At 42.2% G+C, this 19345-nt stretch overlaps 4 protein-coding genes across 4 annotated transcripts; 2 read left to right on the top strand and 2 right to left on the bottom strand.

Annotated features, from left to right (window-relative positions):
• The first annotated feature begins 9966 nt into the window (after nt 1-9966).
• On the top strand, nt 9967-13324 carry DIP-gamma (Dpr-interacting protein gamma). The gene is given in 10 exon segments (XM_086841179.1): nt 9967-10416; nt 10485-10606; nt 10701-10801; nt 10856-10962; nt 11021-11194; nt 11263-11391; nt 11747-11945; nt 12081-12229; nt 12319-12378; nt 12696-13324. Coding segments are annotated over 10 exon segments (1245 nt in total). The 5' UTR covers nt 9967-10328; the 3' UTR covers nt 12812-13324.
• Nucleotides 13247-15198, bottom strand: LOC110177403 (prolyl 4-hydroxylase subunit alpha-2). Its single transcript, XM_020944107.2, has 8 exons — nt 15058-15198; nt 14849-15000; nt 14622-14772; nt 14373-14566; nt 13806-14314; nt 13697-13750; nt 13474-13639; nt 13247-13413 (listed from the first exon to the last, which is right to left on the bottom strand). The coding sequence occupies exons 1-8, from the start codon at nt 15129-15131 to the stop codon at nt 13355-13357; spliced, it is 1359 nt and encodes a 452-aa protein (XP_020799766.2). The 5' UTR covers nt 15132-15198; the 3' UTR covers nt 13247-13354.
• A 396-nt stretch (nt 15199-15594) lies between these two features.
• On the top strand, nt 15595-17115 carry pasi1 (septate junction component pasiflora 1). Its single transcript, XM_020943972.2, has 5 exons — nt 15595-15760; nt 15894-16187; nt 16261-16360; nt 16419-16469; nt 16765-17115. The coding sequence occupies exons 2-5, from the start codon at nt 15913-15915 to the stop codon at nt 16846-16848; spliced, it is 510 nt and encodes a 169-aa protein (XP_020799631.1). The 5' UTR covers nt 15595-15760; nt 15894-15912; the 3' UTR covers nt 16849-17115.
• A 39-nt stretch (nt 17116-17154) lies between these two features.
• Nucleotides 17155-19155, bottom strand: LOC110177305 (uncharacterized). The gene is made up of 3 exons (XM_020943971.2): nt 18784-19155; nt 17711-18705; nt 17155-17647 (listed from the first exon to the last, which is right to left on the bottom strand). Exons 1-3 carry the CDS (start codon nt 18923-18925, stop codon nt 17441-17443), a joined length of 1344 nt encoding a protein of 447 aa, XP_020799630.2. The 5' UTR covers nt 18926-19155; the 3' UTR covers nt 17155-17440.
• Nucleotides 19156-19345: the final 190 nt, after the last annotated feature.

The raw sequence follows: 19345 nt of genomic DNA on the forward strand, positions 1-19345 counted from the left end.
AGTCAATGTAGTTAGCCCTAGCATATTAGATCATGCAGACCTGGAAAGTATGTGGATAGAGGAGCCCACAGATACCCCCATCAAAGATATATTGTCCGTTTCGTCCGTTAAAGTTTTACAATCCAATAACATTATTCATTTCATTATCAAGTTTCCTAGAATTAAGTCAGCCTGCGTTAAGATTACAATTTTTCCCGTGTCACATCACGACACAATGCTCAGACTGGAGGACAAGGTCATAGCGGATTGCGGCGGAGAGATCCACACGGTAAAAAACTGCTCCGTGTCATCAGGGGCCACATTTTGCCAACTGGCGCTGAGAAGATCCTGCGCCCAGGAACTCCACGCGGGAGGCATTGCGCACTGCGATATTCAGCATAGTGATCTGCATCCCGTCACCTATGTTGACGAGGGAATCCTCATCATAAACGATCGCCCGGCTCGTGTGAGTGTGGACAATGGTACTTACGTCCACTTACAAGGAACACACCTTATCACCTTCATCGAGAGTGCCACGGTTAACGAAACCCGATATATCAATCATGATATGGCCCAGAAGAGGGCACCAGGAGTAGCCAGCTCACCTTCCCTGAACATTTCTCTAGAGCACGATATACTAAGCCTCCCATACCTTCACCGCTTGAGTGAACGTAACCTGGAGCACATCAAGAGATTTGGGGAAGACATCAACAACTACCGCTCGCACCAGATTGTGCTAGTCGCGGGAGCAGTTTGCTGCGCGTTGATTTGTATCGGCCTCACTTATCGGCGAGTCACCCAGGCCAGGAGATCCACGGCCCAACTAAAGGAAGTGATTGCCCAAATAGGGTCGGCCGAGGGCGGCCTTAATCTTGAGGGGGGAGTAGTTAACTAAGTTAACCGGGCGACGGCAATGACCGATCGTCCGAAAGCTCGCTCCGGCCAAATTGCTGACCCAGCGTCTGGCCGGAAGCTCGTGCATAGCCGGCAAGCACTGCCCATTGGAGTGGCCGCTATGAATATCACTTTTGTTAGTTCTTAAGTTCAGTTCTGTTTTGACATTTATGAAATAAAGAGCCATCGCTCTCATACTGTAACTCCGACGACCCGTCGTAAAGCGTTTATTATTACAAATCTGACTGAGTCCCTAGGCCAGCAGATAAAGAGGGACAGTCATCCCTCCAACATAATCATCCTAACTAAATATTCTACGGCCAGCCGGCTAGAAGACACCAAAGGGCCTCTCGCCCCGACCTTACATCTCCAGGAATATCCGTGGCGGAATTGGAATTGTCGACGACGACTCATTACCGCCCAACATTATATTAATTTATATAAAAGGCGAAGAGCGAACATGAGCTGGCAAAACCCCGAGTTTAGAGTTGGAAATAAGAAAAGACCAGCCCAAGAAAAACTTTTCCCCAAAAAGATGAGGCGGCACACACACACGAACACACATGAGCTCCGAACGAACATAAATGTAAACAATAAAATTGTAGAAAATTGTTGAATAAATAGGGTTGGGTAGCGGCAGCAGGCAAACTGCCGGCGGAAAAGCTTTTTCTTGTCATCATTTCACGACTCTGCAGGCGCACACACATCCTCACATCCTCACATTCTGACATGTTTTCCCCCACTCTTCCCGTTTTAGCCAGATTTTCCGGCTAGGTGTGAGACAACGGCAATTATCGCAATTGTCCCCAGCACTCATTCACTCACTCAAAACAGAGCAACAGAGACGAGGCCAAGTCGGAGCGGCCTAAGCCATCAGCATTTGTTCATTCATTCAGTCGTCACCCCTCCTTCACTCAGGGGGATGGGCACTAGGATACTGGGGAAGCAGGCTGGGTGGGCATCCATTCATTCGACTTACGCATTGTTCCTGCTCTGACGCCTTGCTGGCTTTTGTTGCTGAGCTGTGTTTACATTTACACTCTTGGCAGCTAGGCTGGCTGGCTGGCTGGCAGTCAGCCGGCGACGGCAGGCATCATTTCCATTTCCATTTTGCCAGTTGCCAGTTGCCAGTTGCCAGTCTAGTAGTGGTCCCTAGTCCTCTTCTGGCTTAAGAGCAGTGGCAACCACCACCCCTCGCAAGCCATAAAAGCCCGCTGTTGCCTACTTTGCGGCGCATTTAGTTAAATTGTTTATTTGTCTGCTGCAAGCTTTTCAGTTTGTTCACAATCAATTAAAAGTCAAGCGGCAATGTTTAATTAAGCTAAAAGAAGCGCCGCGCCGACAACTGCAGCCTTTTCACATTTTCACCATTTGCCACACTTTGCCATTTCCCCGGCATTTGCAGCGGTTTTAATTAGTGTCGCAGGACCCCCACTTAACCCCACCTCGTCCTCCCCCTGCCACTTATCCTTGACTTGACTTGGCCCAAATTGAGTTATTAGATGCTCATTATCGGCCATTTCGCTTGTCTCTTTCGATTTTTATTTTTTCTATCTTGTTTTAGGTTCTATATATATTTTTTTCTTGTCTTGCTCAGCTGCAGTCGAAAGCCGCTGACATGGAATATAAATTTGCACCCGAACGCCTGCCGCCCCTCCGTGAAAGTCGCCAATAATTGGCTACTAATGGTGGCACATAAAAACTTTTACCGACTGCAATAAAAAATCCCATTGACGAAACTTTTCTACCAACTACAACAAATAAAAAGCTGCAAAGTAGCAACAGCAACAACAAAAACACCATCATAGAAAAAAAAGAAAAACCAGAATCAATTAACATTTTCATTTCGCGATTTTCCGCTCCAAGTTTGCGCGCACAAATTATTGCATTTTGTCATCTGTATTAAAAACTACTGTTATTAGTTTTGCAATGTCCAATATAAATGGCTTGTCAGTGCATAATAGATGTTTGTTTTCAACTGAATTGAGCATGACATGCTAATTGTTATTGTAAAACTTTATTGTTTACTATTTTAATGCTTTAATATTGCCTTCAAGGAGGCTTGAATAGGCAAGCATTTAAATAATTAGCTTGATAGAGTGGATAGAGCAGAGTCAGAATATCAAATTTATTCTGAAGTAATCAATTTTAATAAGAAATCTTCAAAGTTATCTTAATTATAATTTAAATATTGGATGAATATATTAAGTAAATAGTCTTTATTTTAATTCTAAAAGTATACTCTTTAAAGAAAAATTGGCTTTTAATACATTACTGGATTCTTAAAAGCTTTGATATCTAATTTTTATATACACAATTCTGCCAAGTAATATAAATTAAGATTTTTATTTCAGATTTCTGAATTAATTTGCCAAGCGAACTACATATGGAAATATTCACTTTTTCAACCTTAACTGTATTTATAAAAGAAAACCATATATTTATTTGTTGATTTAAATAATAGAATACATAAAGGAAGCAAACTTTGGGAAGTCGAAGCTTTTATTTCCTTAAAGTTTGCAATCGGATCATAGGATCGAATAACAAATATATCATAACAAAGCTAAAAATGCATTTATATTAAATTGGAAAGCAGTTCAGTGTAAAGACATTGAGTTTTACATATTTTTGTAGGTTTCATTAACAAATTTATTAATGTAACACCTTGTGCAATTTTTTTAAATTGTAAAATATTGCTAATTATCTTGTATGGATAAAAAAGATCATACATATATAGTTTATAGAATCAAAAGTGTCACCTTTACTGCATTGCATCCTTGTGACTAAAATAATAGTACCCTGCAAGGTAATAATAAACTCATTATAAGTGTAATTATAAAACCAAGAAAAAAGTGCGGTCTCTGAGGGAATACGTTAAGGGCCAACCGCAAGGATCCATTCTGTTATTTAAATTTTTTGTACTGAACCAAATTCAATTTTTATGCCTGCTGTGAAATGGCGACACAATTGGTTTCATTACGATATATATGTACATGCACAGAGAGCTGCCACCTTTTTTGCACCTGTTAATTATAATCCCTTTGAGCGTGGCGATGCAAAACCAGTAAACTGGTGGGCGTGTAATGCCAATCCCACTCATTGTTTTCAGCTTTTTGCCTGTTGGAGGATCCCTGTTGTTATTGTTATTCGATGGCACTTACAAATGCGAGTGAAATTCATTGGGCCAGGCACAGAGCGGTGGGCACCAAAAATTCTCACCTGGCAGCTGGCACCTGCAGAATTCCGCATCCTGCCACCTGGCGACTACCAACTGGCAACTGGCGCTTGGCACGCGCATTATTGCAAACAATTTGCCCTGTTTGTGCCACCGGACAAATGACAAAAAGGACGACAAATGGCACAAAATATTTTGCTAGCGCCCTGGTCCTGGCAATCGGAAATGTTGCCAAAGTTCTGCACTCACACGCAGGCACTCATGAGCCCTGCAGGCTCTCACATACATAGACACAGACACAAACACAGACACCGAGGCAGGCGCAGGGCAAAAGGACATGCACAATGTATGCACTGAGGCGCAGCTTTGGCGGCTTAGCCATGCCTCGTCCTGGATGCTCGTCCTGGGCTGCCTTTGCGCCTGCAGTGTTTGTTTTAATTTAAATAAATGAGCTTAAGCGCACTCACAGCTCGTGATCCTTTAAGGCTCTGCGCCCGCTCCTTATTTTATTTGTCCTTGCCTCTGCCTCTGCCACTGCCTCTGAATCGCAGTTGTCCAACGTCCTTGTCGCTGTCGTCTCCTTTTGTTGTCCTTATTTAGCTGAGCTGGCTCTGGACGATGCGACGACGCGACGGGACTATTGCCGGGGATATGCCAGGGATATGCCAGGATATGCAAGTGCTAAGCATTTTTAAGTCAAATTGCTTTACCGAACATTTCGCCATTTGCCTGCACGACTGACCCGGACTTCCCCCGTTTGTCGGAGGCATTTCCCCAGGCTTTCCCGCTACTCCACTTTTTCACTTTTCCGCTGCCTTGGCGACGCGTTGCTGACGTCGTCATCGCTCTTCTCCTCCAACTTCAAATTCAAGTGTTTGCTGTTGTTCTTGTCGTACTGGTTTTTTTGGTTGGGTCCTTTCTATTTAAGCAGCAGGATGCTGCCAGTCTAAAATAGTATCTTTTAAATGGTATATTTCATAGGGGAATTCATTCTCTTATGTTGTTTTTTGTAGGGTTTAAGTTGTGTTTATTGTGGAGACTTTTATGGAAAACACAAATATTATCTGAATAACTATTTCTATATAACAAAAACTGCTGCCTAATTTTAAATGTTGAAAAAAACAAAATAAAATAAATAAATACTAAAAACATGTTGATTTTATTCCAACAGCCAATTATCCACAAACATGGGCTTAACAACCTAGTGGTCATGACATTTCAATTTAAACACAATTATTGCACTTTATTTGGTGTTCTGAATATTGGGTTGTGTCCTGAAAGAAAAAGTGTATTTAATTAAAACCAATAGAGCATTTTTTGAATAAGTAAAATTCACTCCAAAAAAAAAAAAACAGAATTAGAATTAATTTCAATATTTATATGCCATAAAAACCAAGTTTGTTTACTATTCTTTATAAAAACAAAAACGGAATGGGTTTTTTTGTTATTTAAAAATACTTATTGATGCATTGACTATAAATTTATTGAAATCTCCTAGGAAATAAATGTTATGCCTTAATAACCATAAAAGTGTTCAATTTACAGAACGGTAATTTTCCACCTGCAGCTTAGAGAGTATTAGGAACTTCGGTTTTCTAATTCCAATTTTCCTTTTGTTGTTGTAGCTCTTGTTTCTTGTTATTCACGCTGCTGCCTGTGCCTCTGCTCCCTTTGTTGTTGTTGTTGTTAGTGAAGGAACTTCAAAAGGCTTTTCCGCTGTGTTAGTTCGCTTTGCTGTCGCCTTTTGCTCCTTTCACTTGCGCCGCCGACCTCGCGCTGCCACTTGTCGAGTTTCCCTTTCCGCTTTTCCTAGTACCCCCCCGCTCACACACTTTTCTCGCCCATTTCCCAGCCCCCTTTTGCCACTTTTCCGCCGCACCCTCTCTCTCTGGACCAGGCCAGAATTTTACCTTTGGTGCAACTGCGCTGATTTGCAGTTTCTTCTTTTCATTTGATGGGCGCAGCTTTTTGTCATGTTTTTTCTCATTCTATGCATATATTTTTTTGTATTTTTTTTGCTAGACCATTCATCCTGCTCCTTGCTCAGTTTTTCCAGCTTGCTCTCTTTTGCGCTCGCTTCTGTTTACACAGCAAATTTATTTATTTTCGCACTGTGGGACGCTCTTAAATATTCCGTCTTTTGAGTGCTAATGCAAATGTTGTCCTCCGGGCGGGCGGACGTAAGTACAATCAGGAGTTACGGCTGGGAGTCCGGGGCTTTTTGGCCAACAGCAGCGGAAATCACTTGAAATAAGGACCCAAGATTAACTGGGAACTGGGGGAATCGCGGGTTGGGATATGTGGGCAAGGGGACAGCAGCCATTCAATGGGACGAAAGGGGGGGATGGCTTTGAAAATCGCTAATTAACTGGAAACAAATGTAATGCGAAACAATCACGGGATTTAATCTTAATGGAAATCTTTGTGAAGCAATACCACAAGCTTAAATAGAAATCCCAGCTTGTAACTTTATCATTATTTTGATAAACCAGAAAGAAAACTAACTTCGGGAAACTGAAGTTTATATGATAATTTTATAGAAACAAATCAATAGTTTAAAAAACTCATAACTGAGACAAAAAAGCATTAATTTGAATTCGGAATGCATTTCTATGTTAGTTTATATTAGGTTAATAAATCTGATGAGTAATTTTATCATTTTAAAATTTTAAAATTTTTGTCAATTTTTTTAAAAATTTTGAAAAAATTTCGAAATTTTATTTTTTTACCGGACATGGTTAGATCGATTAAACTTATCATCCTGATCACGAATATATATGATTTATAGGGTCAGAAAGGACTCCTTCATTGCGTTTCAGGCTTCTGACTGAAATTATAATACATTGCAATGGTATAATAATTTAGTAATCCATATAGGAAATTAACATTTGCAATTAATATAATAATTAAGTTAGGCTGTTAACTTTGAGTATACGTTTGAAATATCCCCAATTATATGACTTTAAATTTAAATAGGAAATTAATTGGAAAATAAATGCACAGCTAGGCCTGATCCCTCCTATAGCATCTGTAGACATAATATAATTACCATGGTTAAGACTTACCGCAGTAGATGAAACATGGTTCTTAAGCTTATTTCCTTCTTGGTGACTTCAATTAGGCAAAGTGCGCTTGTTCCTGATTATCCAGATGTGTTGCCTTGAGCGGGTGATATTTTTGGGGTCAAAGCACAAGCACTATCACTACCAGTGTCACGATCACTATCAGATGCAAACACTAGGGAGGTCGGGAACAGACTGAGTCCAGTCCGACTGCAGTGCCTCTATTTATACTCCTCGAGTGAAGAGGAGAGCAGAGAAAGTGAGAGAGTGAGAGAGACAGAGAGAGACAGAGAGAGAGAGAGAGATAGAGAAAGAGAAATAGTAGAATCTCTAGAGCTGCGCCGAAAGAGATGGAGTAAACTGGTGAACTTGTAATTGGTTTCCTACAAAATCTTCGATCGTTCCTGTGACACCTATATGATATAGTCGTTCGATCCGCCACGTTGCGACTTATATTCTGGTGAGAGAATATAGAAAACAAATTGCAAAGATGCATTCAGATAGCTTTTTAAATACGGAGAGATGGAAATGGTTAGATCGGCTCTACTCTTGATGCTATTCAAGAATATATATATTATATACTTCATATGATCGAAAATGGCTCTTCTACAGCTTAACAATCTTCTGACTTGAATTATATGTCATACCCAGAAAGGTTATAAAAATACAACAAACTCATAAACAAGCATAGGTTTATTGATATAAAAATATGAATTTATAGGTAAACATTGACTTAACATTTGATTTAATTTATTAATCATAGCATTTACAAGTTCTTCTACTTTGTTTGTATTTATTTTTCCCCCTTTTTTCGAACCCCAATGCCAGCGAATATAATTAAAAAGAGAGTGTTTACATAATTGAGGAAAGTCATCATATGTTAAGTTAGTTAAATAAAATGCAATTAAAATTAATTGAAAGGGGGAGAGTTGCTGGCACAACTTTTCCTTATTTCTTGTTTATTTTATCTATTCAATCTATTCAAATAAGTGAATCAATTATTAAGTTATTACGCCCCATAAACTAGATTACAAACTAATAAAAATATTAAAAAACAGAAGAATAGGTATGAGCCACAAATCAATTGAATATCTGTCATGCCAATCTTTTTATGACTAAAAATATTTTCACTTGAATAAAGCGCATGAATGCGGCGATAACTGACTGAGAATGCGATTGAAATGGGACAAGGAAGGGAAACAATTAAATTTAATAGTCATAAGGTAATCCACTTAGCAGGAAAACAGATTGATTCCTCATCCCCCATTTCCCATTTCCCCTTCCCCATTCCCCATCATCCCTTAACGACACTCAACCTTGGGGCAACTTTCGCCAGCTGCAAGCTCGAGTGCATCCCACGCCAAGTAAACTTCCCTGACTGCAACATTCTGAAACTCTAATTTAATAAGTAAATCACATTTCCGCCTTTTGAATGTCGCCACCATCTCGAACTACGCGTCAGAGTTTGGAGGCGGAACACAGTTTCCAGTTTCTGAAGCCTGGATCCTGGATCCGGGATCCCGGATCCCGGGGCATCGCATTGACACCTCGTCAGGAGTTCGCAAGACATCGCCCCGGCGACTTGCTAACTGGTTTAGTGCAAATTCACTATTAGGAGAGCGCTCAATTTCACACTGGAATTAAATTACATCGCATGGCGATGGTGGCAGGTGGGCAAGGTGTTGATGTTGGGGTTTTCGTGTGGGTTGAACCGAAGGTGGGGGGGGGTCGGAGATCAGAGTTTGTGGCTGACTTGGTGCCGCGGCAAATGAGCGAACACCTCGTTAGTTTGCGCACCTCGAAACTTTTTTAATATTTACATTCATATTTTGCACCTTTTGCCGCCTTCGCCCACGGCCCAACCCCCCCTCGAATATAGGGGGCTTTCTTTTATTGCAACTTGTGCATCCTGCAGCAGCAGCAGCACCAGCAGCCTGACTGCTGGATGGACCAAGGATGCTGCCGAGTCATAAATTTTTGTTTGTGTTGAAAATTGCATTTGCCTTTTACTTTGTGTTGAGCCTGAGCCAGGATCCGAAACTGGTCGGCATTAAGGGGGGAGGGAATGGTAGGTGATGCTGCACCGGGGAAAATAAAGTCCTTAAGCCAAGTTTTCACCCAAACAAACTGTAAGTCATCTCAAAGAAAGTCTGTTAAAATAGCAATTTGCGGGTCAGGGCCAAAAAGAGAAAAGTTGAGGGAAATGTTTTAAAACAGCTTAAGCCAATAAGTCAGATATATATTAAACAATAGTTATAATATGTTAAACTTGATAGAGTAAAATAATCATTGAAAGGTTTAAATCAGTAGATCCCGCCACAAAAATCTAGCAGAAAATGTCTTACTAATTACTGATTTACTAATTACAAGTATTTTAAAGGCAGTGTAAATAAAATGTAAATTTGGCAATAATTTATTATAGTTTTAAATCAGATTCGAGAGATATCTATCTATAAAATAAGGAGTATATTAAGTATATATCAGCAAGTATAAATTATTTATTTTCCCATGGAATTTGTATACCCTTTGGTTCGCTCAGTGTAATAATATGGCTGCGATGGATAGATTGAGCTTGCCCGGCAGCCATATTGGATGCCCCTAAAAGCAGGCAACGCCAAATTTGTTGCAACGCTTGATAATCAAGTTAGCGATGGACGATGCTGCCACCCAAACCCAAACCCCCACCAAAAAAAAAATACCTCCCATCCTTTTAGTGCACTCAAATTGAACAGCCTTTTGTGCTGGATTCTTCGTCCTTTTTTCCACTTTATCGCGAAATAAATTTAATCCGATGATTCCGCTACGGACCGTAATTCTGAATCTGAATCTGATGTTTTGCTCGCATTTCTTGTTTACTTGCAGATGTCAATGGGCGTGGCAGTGGCACGCGAACCGAGCCATCTGGAAATCAAAGCCCAATTGGCACAAACACGCGGTAAATAGAATTCGCAATCGGAATCGGAATTGAAATAGAAATTCGCATTCAAATTCAAATGCAAATAGAAATAGAAATTGCCACAAGACCCCCACAGGACGAAAAATAGAAGCAAAAAAAGAAAAGCGAAACACACATAGCAACTAAAATACCCATAAAATAATAGGAAAACAAAGAGGTCCAGGGAAGCAGCTGTTGCAGCAAATAAAAGAACCGCAGCAACTGCAGCAGCAGCAACTGCCACAGCAACAACAATAGCAACAACAACAACAACAGCAACAATATGGCAAAACTCCTGCAATCGACGCTGTTTGTCATCCTGATAATGGCCACAAAATGCGGCAGTGGCTCGGCCCAGAATCAGCATCACGGTAAGTGGTCTCAGGGATTGAATTGCAAAAGGGTCGTTCTACTAAGTTCGTTCATGGTCCATTCGCAGAGAGCAATTCCCAGCTGGATCCCGATCCAGAGTTCATTGGGTTCATCAACAATGTCACATATCCGGCAGGACGCGAGGCCATATTGGCCTGCTCAGTGCGGAATTTGGCAAGAACAAGGTGAGTTATTAAAGAATTCTAGTAATTAGAAAATATTCTACATTCTGGAATAGGAATTTTGATATATTAATTTATTAAATACCTATAACCATTCACAGGTGGGGTGGCTGAGAGCATCCGATCAGACAGTCTTGGCCCTGCAAGGCCGCGTGGTAACCCACAATGCTAGGATCAGCGTCATGCACCAGGATATGCACACGTAAGCTTAAAGAAGGTTATATTGTATTCAGAAATTAATTTTAAATCCCATTAGCTGGAAGCTAAAGATCAGCAAATTGCGTGAAAGTGATCGTGGTTGCTACATGTGCCAAATAAACACAAGTCCCATGAAGAAACAAGTGGGCTGCATCGATGTGCAGGGTATGGTTTACTGATCTTATCTAAAAGAACTTTAAATAACTTATTTTTGAATCTATAGTTCCGCCGGATATTATAAACGAAGAGTCCTCCGCCGATCTGGCTGTGCAGGAAGGCGAAGACGCCACACTCACCTGCAAGGCGACAGGAAATCCGCAGCCTCGCGTCATCTGGCGGCGGGAAGATGGCGAAATGATTCTTATTCGGAAACCAGGCAGTCGAGAGCTCATGAAAGGTGAGTTAAAATTGTTGCTTATGTTATGAATATATTTAATAATTTCCATATTAATATACTAACATTAGTGGAGTCCTACAATGGATCTTCGCTGAGGCTGCTACGGCTGGAGAGGCGTCAGATGGGCGCATATTTGTGCATAGCTTCTAATGATGTTCCACCTGCTGTCAGCAAAAGAGTGTCCCTAAGTGTGCAGTGTAAGTTTGAAATTCTCTTTTAAAAAGTAATTTTAGAATTAAATCTAACGCATTCCTCTTGATGTATATACAAGAAAATAATAAGGCTTAACACCAATTCTACTTATTCCCATGCTACACAAACAAATTGTTAGTTCCTTTTAAGTTTAACTCAAATTTATGTTTTAATACTTACTTTAAAAAAAGAGACTGTAGTCTGGTTTAAAAATATTTACTGCTCCGAGAGCTTAAGGCCGTACCAATTGGACGATTTCCCAAACTGAATATTTTAAAGAGAAATATATAAAAAAATTTTGTACCTTTCACTGCAACAAACGGATTAATTCCCAAACACTCTCCGCAATTCCATCCACAGTTGCTCCCATGGTAAGGGCTCCCAGCCAACTGCTGGGCACGCCGCTGGGCTCCGACGTTCAGCTGGAATGCCAGGTGGAGGCCTCGCCCTCGCCCGTGTCCTACTGGCTGAAGGGGGCGCGAACTTCCAATGGATTCGCCAGCGTATCCACGGCCAGCCTGGAGTCCGGCTCGCCGGGTCCCGAAATGCTGCTCGACGGGTGAGTTGGGGAATTCCGGGAGCCAGACATCAGACATGTCCAGAGCGCTCCACATCACCGTATCCATTACCATCTACGGACCATACCACCACTCTCCCCTATTCTACTCCGTATTTCAACCCATATCCATTGCAGGCCCAAGTACGGGATAACGGAGCGCCGCGATGGCTATCGGGGCGTCATGCTGCTGGTGGTCCGTTCCTTCTCGCCCTCCGACGTGGGCACCTATCACTGCGTCAGCACAAACTCGCTGGGCCGTGCCGAGGGCACATTGCGGTTATACGGTGCGTATACGCAATCTCGGCTCCGCCATCTCGTGCTCTCACCGATTTTAATTTGTTTTGTTTGCTCGCTTGCGGGTTTTGTATTGCAGAAATCAAGCTTCATCCGGGCGCCTCTGCCAGCAATGATGATCATCTGAACTACATTGGAGGTAAGTTCGTTGGGATATATATATATTTTATACTTCCCAAGCTCTTAGAGTTTATTATTATTTCATGTAAATGAACAAAATATATATAAATTTTCAACCTTTTCATATCAATATTTTAAAATTTTTTAATAGAAATATTTATTTATTTAACTCCAAGTTAGAAAAGTTCTAGTATAAAGAAACTGATTTCGAACTCTCTAAATTTCATTTCCAACTTTTGCGTAATAGATTGTCACAGAACAGACATAATAATCCTCCTATATTGACTTTGTGATTGTCAAATATGAATTAACCATTTCCCTTATTCATTGTCGTAGGTCTGGAGGAGGCGGCGAGGAATGCGGCACGGCGGCACCGGACGACGTGGCAGCCGCTGCTCGCGATGATGATGCTCCTGTGGATGAGACTCAAGGGATGGGCAGCGGGAGCGTGATATCAAAATTGAGAGAAGAAGAGCCGGCAATCAAGTATTCCTACGGATTCCCTCGGACACCGACATCGACATCTCTCCACCCGCCCGCGTTCTTGTTGTTCGTTTCCGTTTCCGGTGCTGCCATCATTCTCCATTCCCTACTTAGCGGACCCTTTCATATCCCGCCCCCCCCCTTTCTTAATACATACATATATTGCCGGAGGCGCCTCCCGCTGCCTCAGATATCATTTGCATACGTATCAGGAAACGCGTCGTTCCCACCCGCGCTGCTCCCCTCGCCAAAATATAACAGCCCTGCTGCTGCCCAGACCGCTCCCTAAAAGGACTAAAGAGGATATCAATATGTGCGGACAATTGGATGCCAAGCCCTCCCCTTAACCCCAGCCCCAAATAATGTTACATTGCATATAAATTAAATATGAATACTATAAAATAGTGCATAAAATTTATTATCATAATATAAATAACGACAAAATTATTGAATAAATTATCGCAAATGTGGAAAAAAAGAAACAAGAATTTAATGGTAAACCCGCCTTTACTTTACTTCCGACACGGCTTCCTGCGCCACTGGCCTGACCCACTGATCCACTTTGTGGCCACTGTTTGGTGGGGCGGTAAGGAGAGGGAATAAAAATCGATGGGCGGTTTAATGGACTTACCCCACTGCGTTCCAAGGAGCACCGGACAGGTGGCCTGCAGACTTCGGATATCACAATTCCCAGAGCTGTCCATGTTGTGCCACACCAAGGCCGATCTACGATTGGGTTTAAAGCCAAATTCAAGGGCAGGGAAAGAGGCAAAGCCGCCGAGTTGGACTTCAGTTAGCTGTAAACAGTTACGGATAATTAATTAACCTTTTAGCAGAAATATTATTAAACTTACATAAAGCAAAACAGTAGCCGCACGATACTCCTTCGGAACCGGTTCAATAAAGCTCTGTTAAGAAATAGATTTTTTATTTAATAAATAGAAACAAGTGAAGAAGACTCACCTTGGGCTGCTGGCAATCCAAGCGAATGAAATGCTGATCTTCAATACCAAATTTGGATACCATTAAAGGGTCACTCTCTCCCAGTTCCAGTCCTGTCATATCCTGGATCCTTTGGTGCAGACGTATCATATAATCGGATGCATTATTTTCTACAGCGGCTTCCACAAATTTAAGATGCGTTTCCTGATCCTCTAGTCTGGACTGCGTCTGTTTTATTAAATCGTCCTGCTCCGCTGGAGAGAGGACATCGTGATAGATTCCAACAAAAGGCTCCAGACTGAGCTGCTCCAATTTAAATGGAGCAAGGCGAAGGAATGGGAATCCTTCTGTAGAGTAGCGACAGCGTAGGAAGGACTTTACTGGGAGTATATTTTTACCCCGACAATTGTCCTCATTCACGGCCATGTAAGCCAAGTTTTCCAACAAATGGTTGACCAGCCAAGTATCGTCCTCCTTCGTGGCCCATTCCAACGACTTCTTAAAAGCTGATTGACTGCCATTCAGGTTATCTAAAGGATTTTTAACGATTGAATGAGAAGTTTTTTCGAACTTTGTAAACAAACTTACCCATTTCAAGTAGAATATTGCCCATTTTCTCCCAAATATGAAAGCGTCCAGTTTTCAATATCTTATATACGGGATCCATGTGCTCCTCGTACTGCTCTAGGGAGATGTTCAGCCACTTGCAACCCTGGTTGCCATGTTTCAGATCATCTAGATGCGTTCCTATTGCCAAGCAATCTGCAGCACTTAGCTTTGACCTTAAAAGAGACATTAATAAGTGCTTTTAAGGGGTACTGCGTATAGAAAACTTACTCGTATTGTTTTCCACACAGTTTTCCATTTGCAATATCCCTTTCATCCAGGCTGTAGGCATCCTGCAAACGCAACAGCTCCCGAGTGGCATTTTGAAGATCCATGTCCGTAACACCGGTCAAGTCTTGGTCAACTAACTTTTGAAGGGGGTCTGTCAGGGTTTAATTTAAGATTACTATTATTGTGATATATGTTCTGTAAATATGATTTAGAAATATGTAACTTACCCTTCTCTGTATCCTGACGAGCAAGTTCAAACCATTTGGAAGAATCTAGATGCATTCGTAACATCAGTGGATAGCTTATCAAAGGATTGGCCACATATTGTTCGGGATTAGTTTGTATTTGCTCTCGCCTAGTCTTCCACTCGTCCTGCACCCTTTAACGACGGATCTATCATCTGAATTATTTTAAGATAAATAGTTTTGCCACATACTTCCTCATTCTATCGATTTTATGCTGCAATTTCTGCACATACTGCCGCATATATCCAATTAGCTCGTCTTCCATTTGCAACAGAGAAGCAATATCTCGTGTCGATGTGGCATAGTCAACTTTATTCAGCTACAGTCGCAACTCCTAAGAGAAAAAGCAACCAGATTGGACTTGGCATAATCACTTAATGAATATATTTTCGATACGCTTATTACAAACTGTGAAAAGTTAATTCGTTTTACTGTATTATGGTGCCTCCTCTTCGAATGGGTATTATATACTTATAGATATTTTTACCCATGCAAGGGTATTATAATATTAGTCAGAAGCTTGAAATGGAGTGAAGAAGTCATTTCCGACCACTACTCTTTTTATTTAAGGGAATTATTAATTGCGCGAATTACGCGCTCCTTTTTTAAATAATATTGTTTCACACCATTTCCATGGCGTCCGGCAAGACCATCAATTTTGGTGTGACCAACTGACGAGAAAATGAAAGCTGCCAATAGCAGCACCAAACCTGCCAATGTCTGGCAACGCCGAAGTCATGATGATTTAATGATATCGATATAAATGTATCCGTTATCGATGTTGTTTTATTAATTAAAAACAATTCATTAAAAAAGTACGCCCACGCCCAATAACAGAAAGCTACAACGGTTTTAACTGCTGTTGAATATCTGGAACCCGCTTAGCCACAAGTGGTAAGCGAAAGTTCGGCGAAAACAAACGGTTTTGTCAGCATTTTCATTGAACAAAATATTTGGGCGTTGACTTTGTGTCTCCCCAACCCCAAAAAGTGCTGTTTACTCACGAGTTTTATTGTTGGTTCCCAAGCTTATTCCCGCTTAGAACCATGGTCGTGCTGAGCTCCTGCTGGTCTCCGATTATCTGGTCCGACAATGTCCGGACGGGCAGCTACGCTGTGGCCGGCTACACAGCTGCGCTCTCCGTGGTTATGATTACACTGATCGGCTACATGCTGGCGGGCGGGGAGTCTGCGCAGCTCTACTCGCCGCTCTTCGAGACGGATATACGGACGTCCATGCCCATTGCCGGTGGCTTCTTCATCATTTACTTTCTATTGATTATTTTATCCTCCTACCTGGTCTACTATGGCATCAAGATCAGGTGAGTTAGCCACGTTTAGCTTAGCGTTTGGGACGTAGTAAATGTAACCATGAATTTAAATCTATTCCCATAGTACTCGCGGATGGCTGCTGCCGTGGTTGGGTCTAATTGGACTGGCCATTCTCTTCCAGTTTAGCTGGAGCTTATGGCTTATCGGAGGCTATTACATTTATGTGAGTAATAGATATTGCAAATATAAATCTATATTAACGTTTTTACTATATTTTACAGCTCGAACAAACCTTCTCGGCCCTGCTAAACTTTGTCTGGGTGGCCTATAATGTAAGTGGCTAGCAGTTAATCTTCAATCGTTACATTAAATCGAACTACCTTGTGTCAATAAGTTAAGAGGCACATAAGTTTATTGCAACTTAAGCTCTTGGTCTAATTGAGAAGTGCAACTTAGCACCGTACAACGATTATATTAATATATATCAGAGAAAAAGGATTTTTTATGTTAAATATTTTCTTAATTAATTTAATAGATACCCACTGCTGTATGTCACATATTAGTTCGACTTAATTATGTTTTAAAATTGTGTTTTCTTAACCACTACTTTCTTTATTTTCTATTTAGATATACTGCTGGCTGGTGGTCTTTTCACAGTACCAGATCTTCTTGAACATTCAGAATCCAAACATTGAGCTTCTGATGCCATGATGAAGAGAGCCATACCAACATTCATTATAGCTCGAATTAACTTTTAGACTACGTTTTGACACGCTACAAAGGAAGTCCGTCCAGGAGTATTTCCACAAAAAGAATTCCACATCCATTTTCTACAGAAGCCTCCCAAATAGTTTTATATACATTTATATATATATATATATTTTACAAGCCTTTTTACACCATCAACTACTGTAATATGTATTGAATCGAATGCCTTAGTCTTCTAAACGACAATTAAACCGTAGATTCGTAAAACTATAAGATTTGTGTTTATCAGAGGAAGGAATCAACTGGAGCTTTTAGAATATTAACGTTTATTACAGTAAATTAATTTAAAGTGTACTTTATAATATACGAGTTGTAGGTGCATGTGTGTGTGTGTGTGTGTACATAGAGAAAGGTATTTATTTTGTACAGAAACTTGAAATGAGAAATGTCGACCGTTAACCATTGAAGCAAAGGATCTAAACTGGGCGAAGATAGGGATGGGGACACTAAATGTACATTAAGGTAAATCTTAGGATCGAATAATTTACAAAGCCTGGTCTAGGACACAGAGCTGCAACGGGAGGGGCGGGTGGATCTAGGTCTTCTCCTCCTTTTCCTTGTTGTAGCGCTCCAGTTCCTTGAGAAACTGCGCCTTGGGCTTCATCACATTGGGCCGCTCACCGCGACAGTTGGGACAGAACCACTTGCCCTTGGGCTTCAGCACTAGGGAGACGCACGAGAAGTGGAACCACTCGATGGGGCACAGGTCGTTGTCGCACAGAATCATCTCACCAAAGGAGATCTGACGAAGAAGCGGTATGTTATCAACAACTTCTTGAAAATAAAAGCACTTCTTAAGGCTTACCTGATTGCAGACGCAATATGTTGGTTCGTCTGGATCAATGGTCTCGGGCGGCGGCGTCTCCTCGCGTGCGCTGGTGTTAGTGTTCGAAGCACCCGCGCCACGCACCTTCCGTTTCTTCTTCTTTCCGGAATTGTTGCCGCCGGCACCGCCTCCACCAGCACTGCCGCTGGCGCCACCGCCTGCTACACCGCTGCTCGTACCAGCCGATCCGCTGGCCAGGCTACCGACCGCCACCTGAAGATTAGCCTTTCGTCCTTGTCCCGATACACTACCGCCGCCCAACGAGGATTTGCGCTCACCGTTGCCGCTGCCACCTCCTCCTCCACCGCTGCCACTGCCGCCGGCTTCGTTCGCAGAGTTCGATTCATTGCCGCCCATCTCCAGGGAGTTACCGTTGTTGGCCAGGCTCTCGTTCCGCCTCCTCGAGCGTTTGCTGCCAGTGCGCTGCAGATCTCCGCCGCCGCCAACACCTCCGCTGATGTTGCCGTTGGAGCCGCTGTTGCCGCCGTTACTGACATGACGCTCGGAGCGCTCAGAATTGGGGGTAGAGCTGCCACCGTTACCGGAGGCTAAGCCGCCGGATCCCGATACCAAACCGGCATAGCCGCCCAAGGCGTATGGACCCTTGTCAGAGAGCAGGCCATTACCGTTCAGACCGCCGTTTCCGGTGCCAACTCCCGCCTGATTAGCCTGCTCCCTCATCGGACTCTGCAGCCGCTGCAGCTTCGAGGGCTGGCCATCTTCGAGGAGCGTCACATACCGATCCCGCTCCTCCTTCAGGTCCAGGTTTTGCTGGTCTGTGTCCAGCTGGCGCAGCTTGCCGTCAATAATCTCCTGCATGTGGTTTACAATCTGCATCTTCTCATCGCCCAGCTCCTGCGCCTGGATGAGGCTCTGGTGCATCCGTGAGATGCTCCGTGATCTGCGGCTGGCGTCGGGAGAATTCTGCAGGGACAGATACAGGTCGTAGTAGTGGTCCACGTCGCGGATGAGGCCTGCCAATAGGACGGATTGGAGAGAAGGAGGTTAGGTTGATTCCACTCTTGGCCGCGGGAATTCGCGCCGAAACTTACCTCTGTACTGGACATCGATGTCGCGGATGCGGGACAGCTGCCGCTGAACGTCATCCGGCAGGTTCTCCACGGAATCAATGTAGTTGTCCACATAGGTGGCTGAATTGATGGCCTCCGACTCGGTTGCAATTGGGTTTATCATGTTGTTTTGGGTGCGTTTCGCGCTATTCCCGCCACGACATTGGTCCGCGGTCGTGGGTTCAGATGGATACTACTCGCCCAAAGCTCTGGAAAGGATTACTTCTGCGAATCCAGCAATAATTTCCACTCGAATCGAACTTTTTATTTTTTTCCTTTTACAAATTGTACTACAAATTGCGACTGTACTCTAGAGCTGCAAAAACTTATATCGATTGGTGCTGGCAAAACATTAGAGCACTATCGATACTATCGACATTTGGATACATTTTTTGTTATTTTACATCCTACACGTGTAGATAACAATTTTACACGTTTACAGGTAGAATTCTCATATATTTATTTTATTTCATGTTGTTCTCTTTAATAATTTATTTAATATTTAATATTAAAATAATTAACCCATAAACACATGAAATGTCAT

The sequence above is a fragment of the Drosophila serrata genome, unplaced genomic scaffold (assembly GCF_035046125.1).
Source record: "Drosophila serrata isolate PLE 108 unplaced genomic scaffold, ASM3504612v1 contig_110, whole genome shotgun sequence".
Lineage (NCBI taxonomy): Eukaryota > Metazoa > Arthropoda > Insecta > Diptera > Drosophilidae > Drosophila > Drosophila serrata.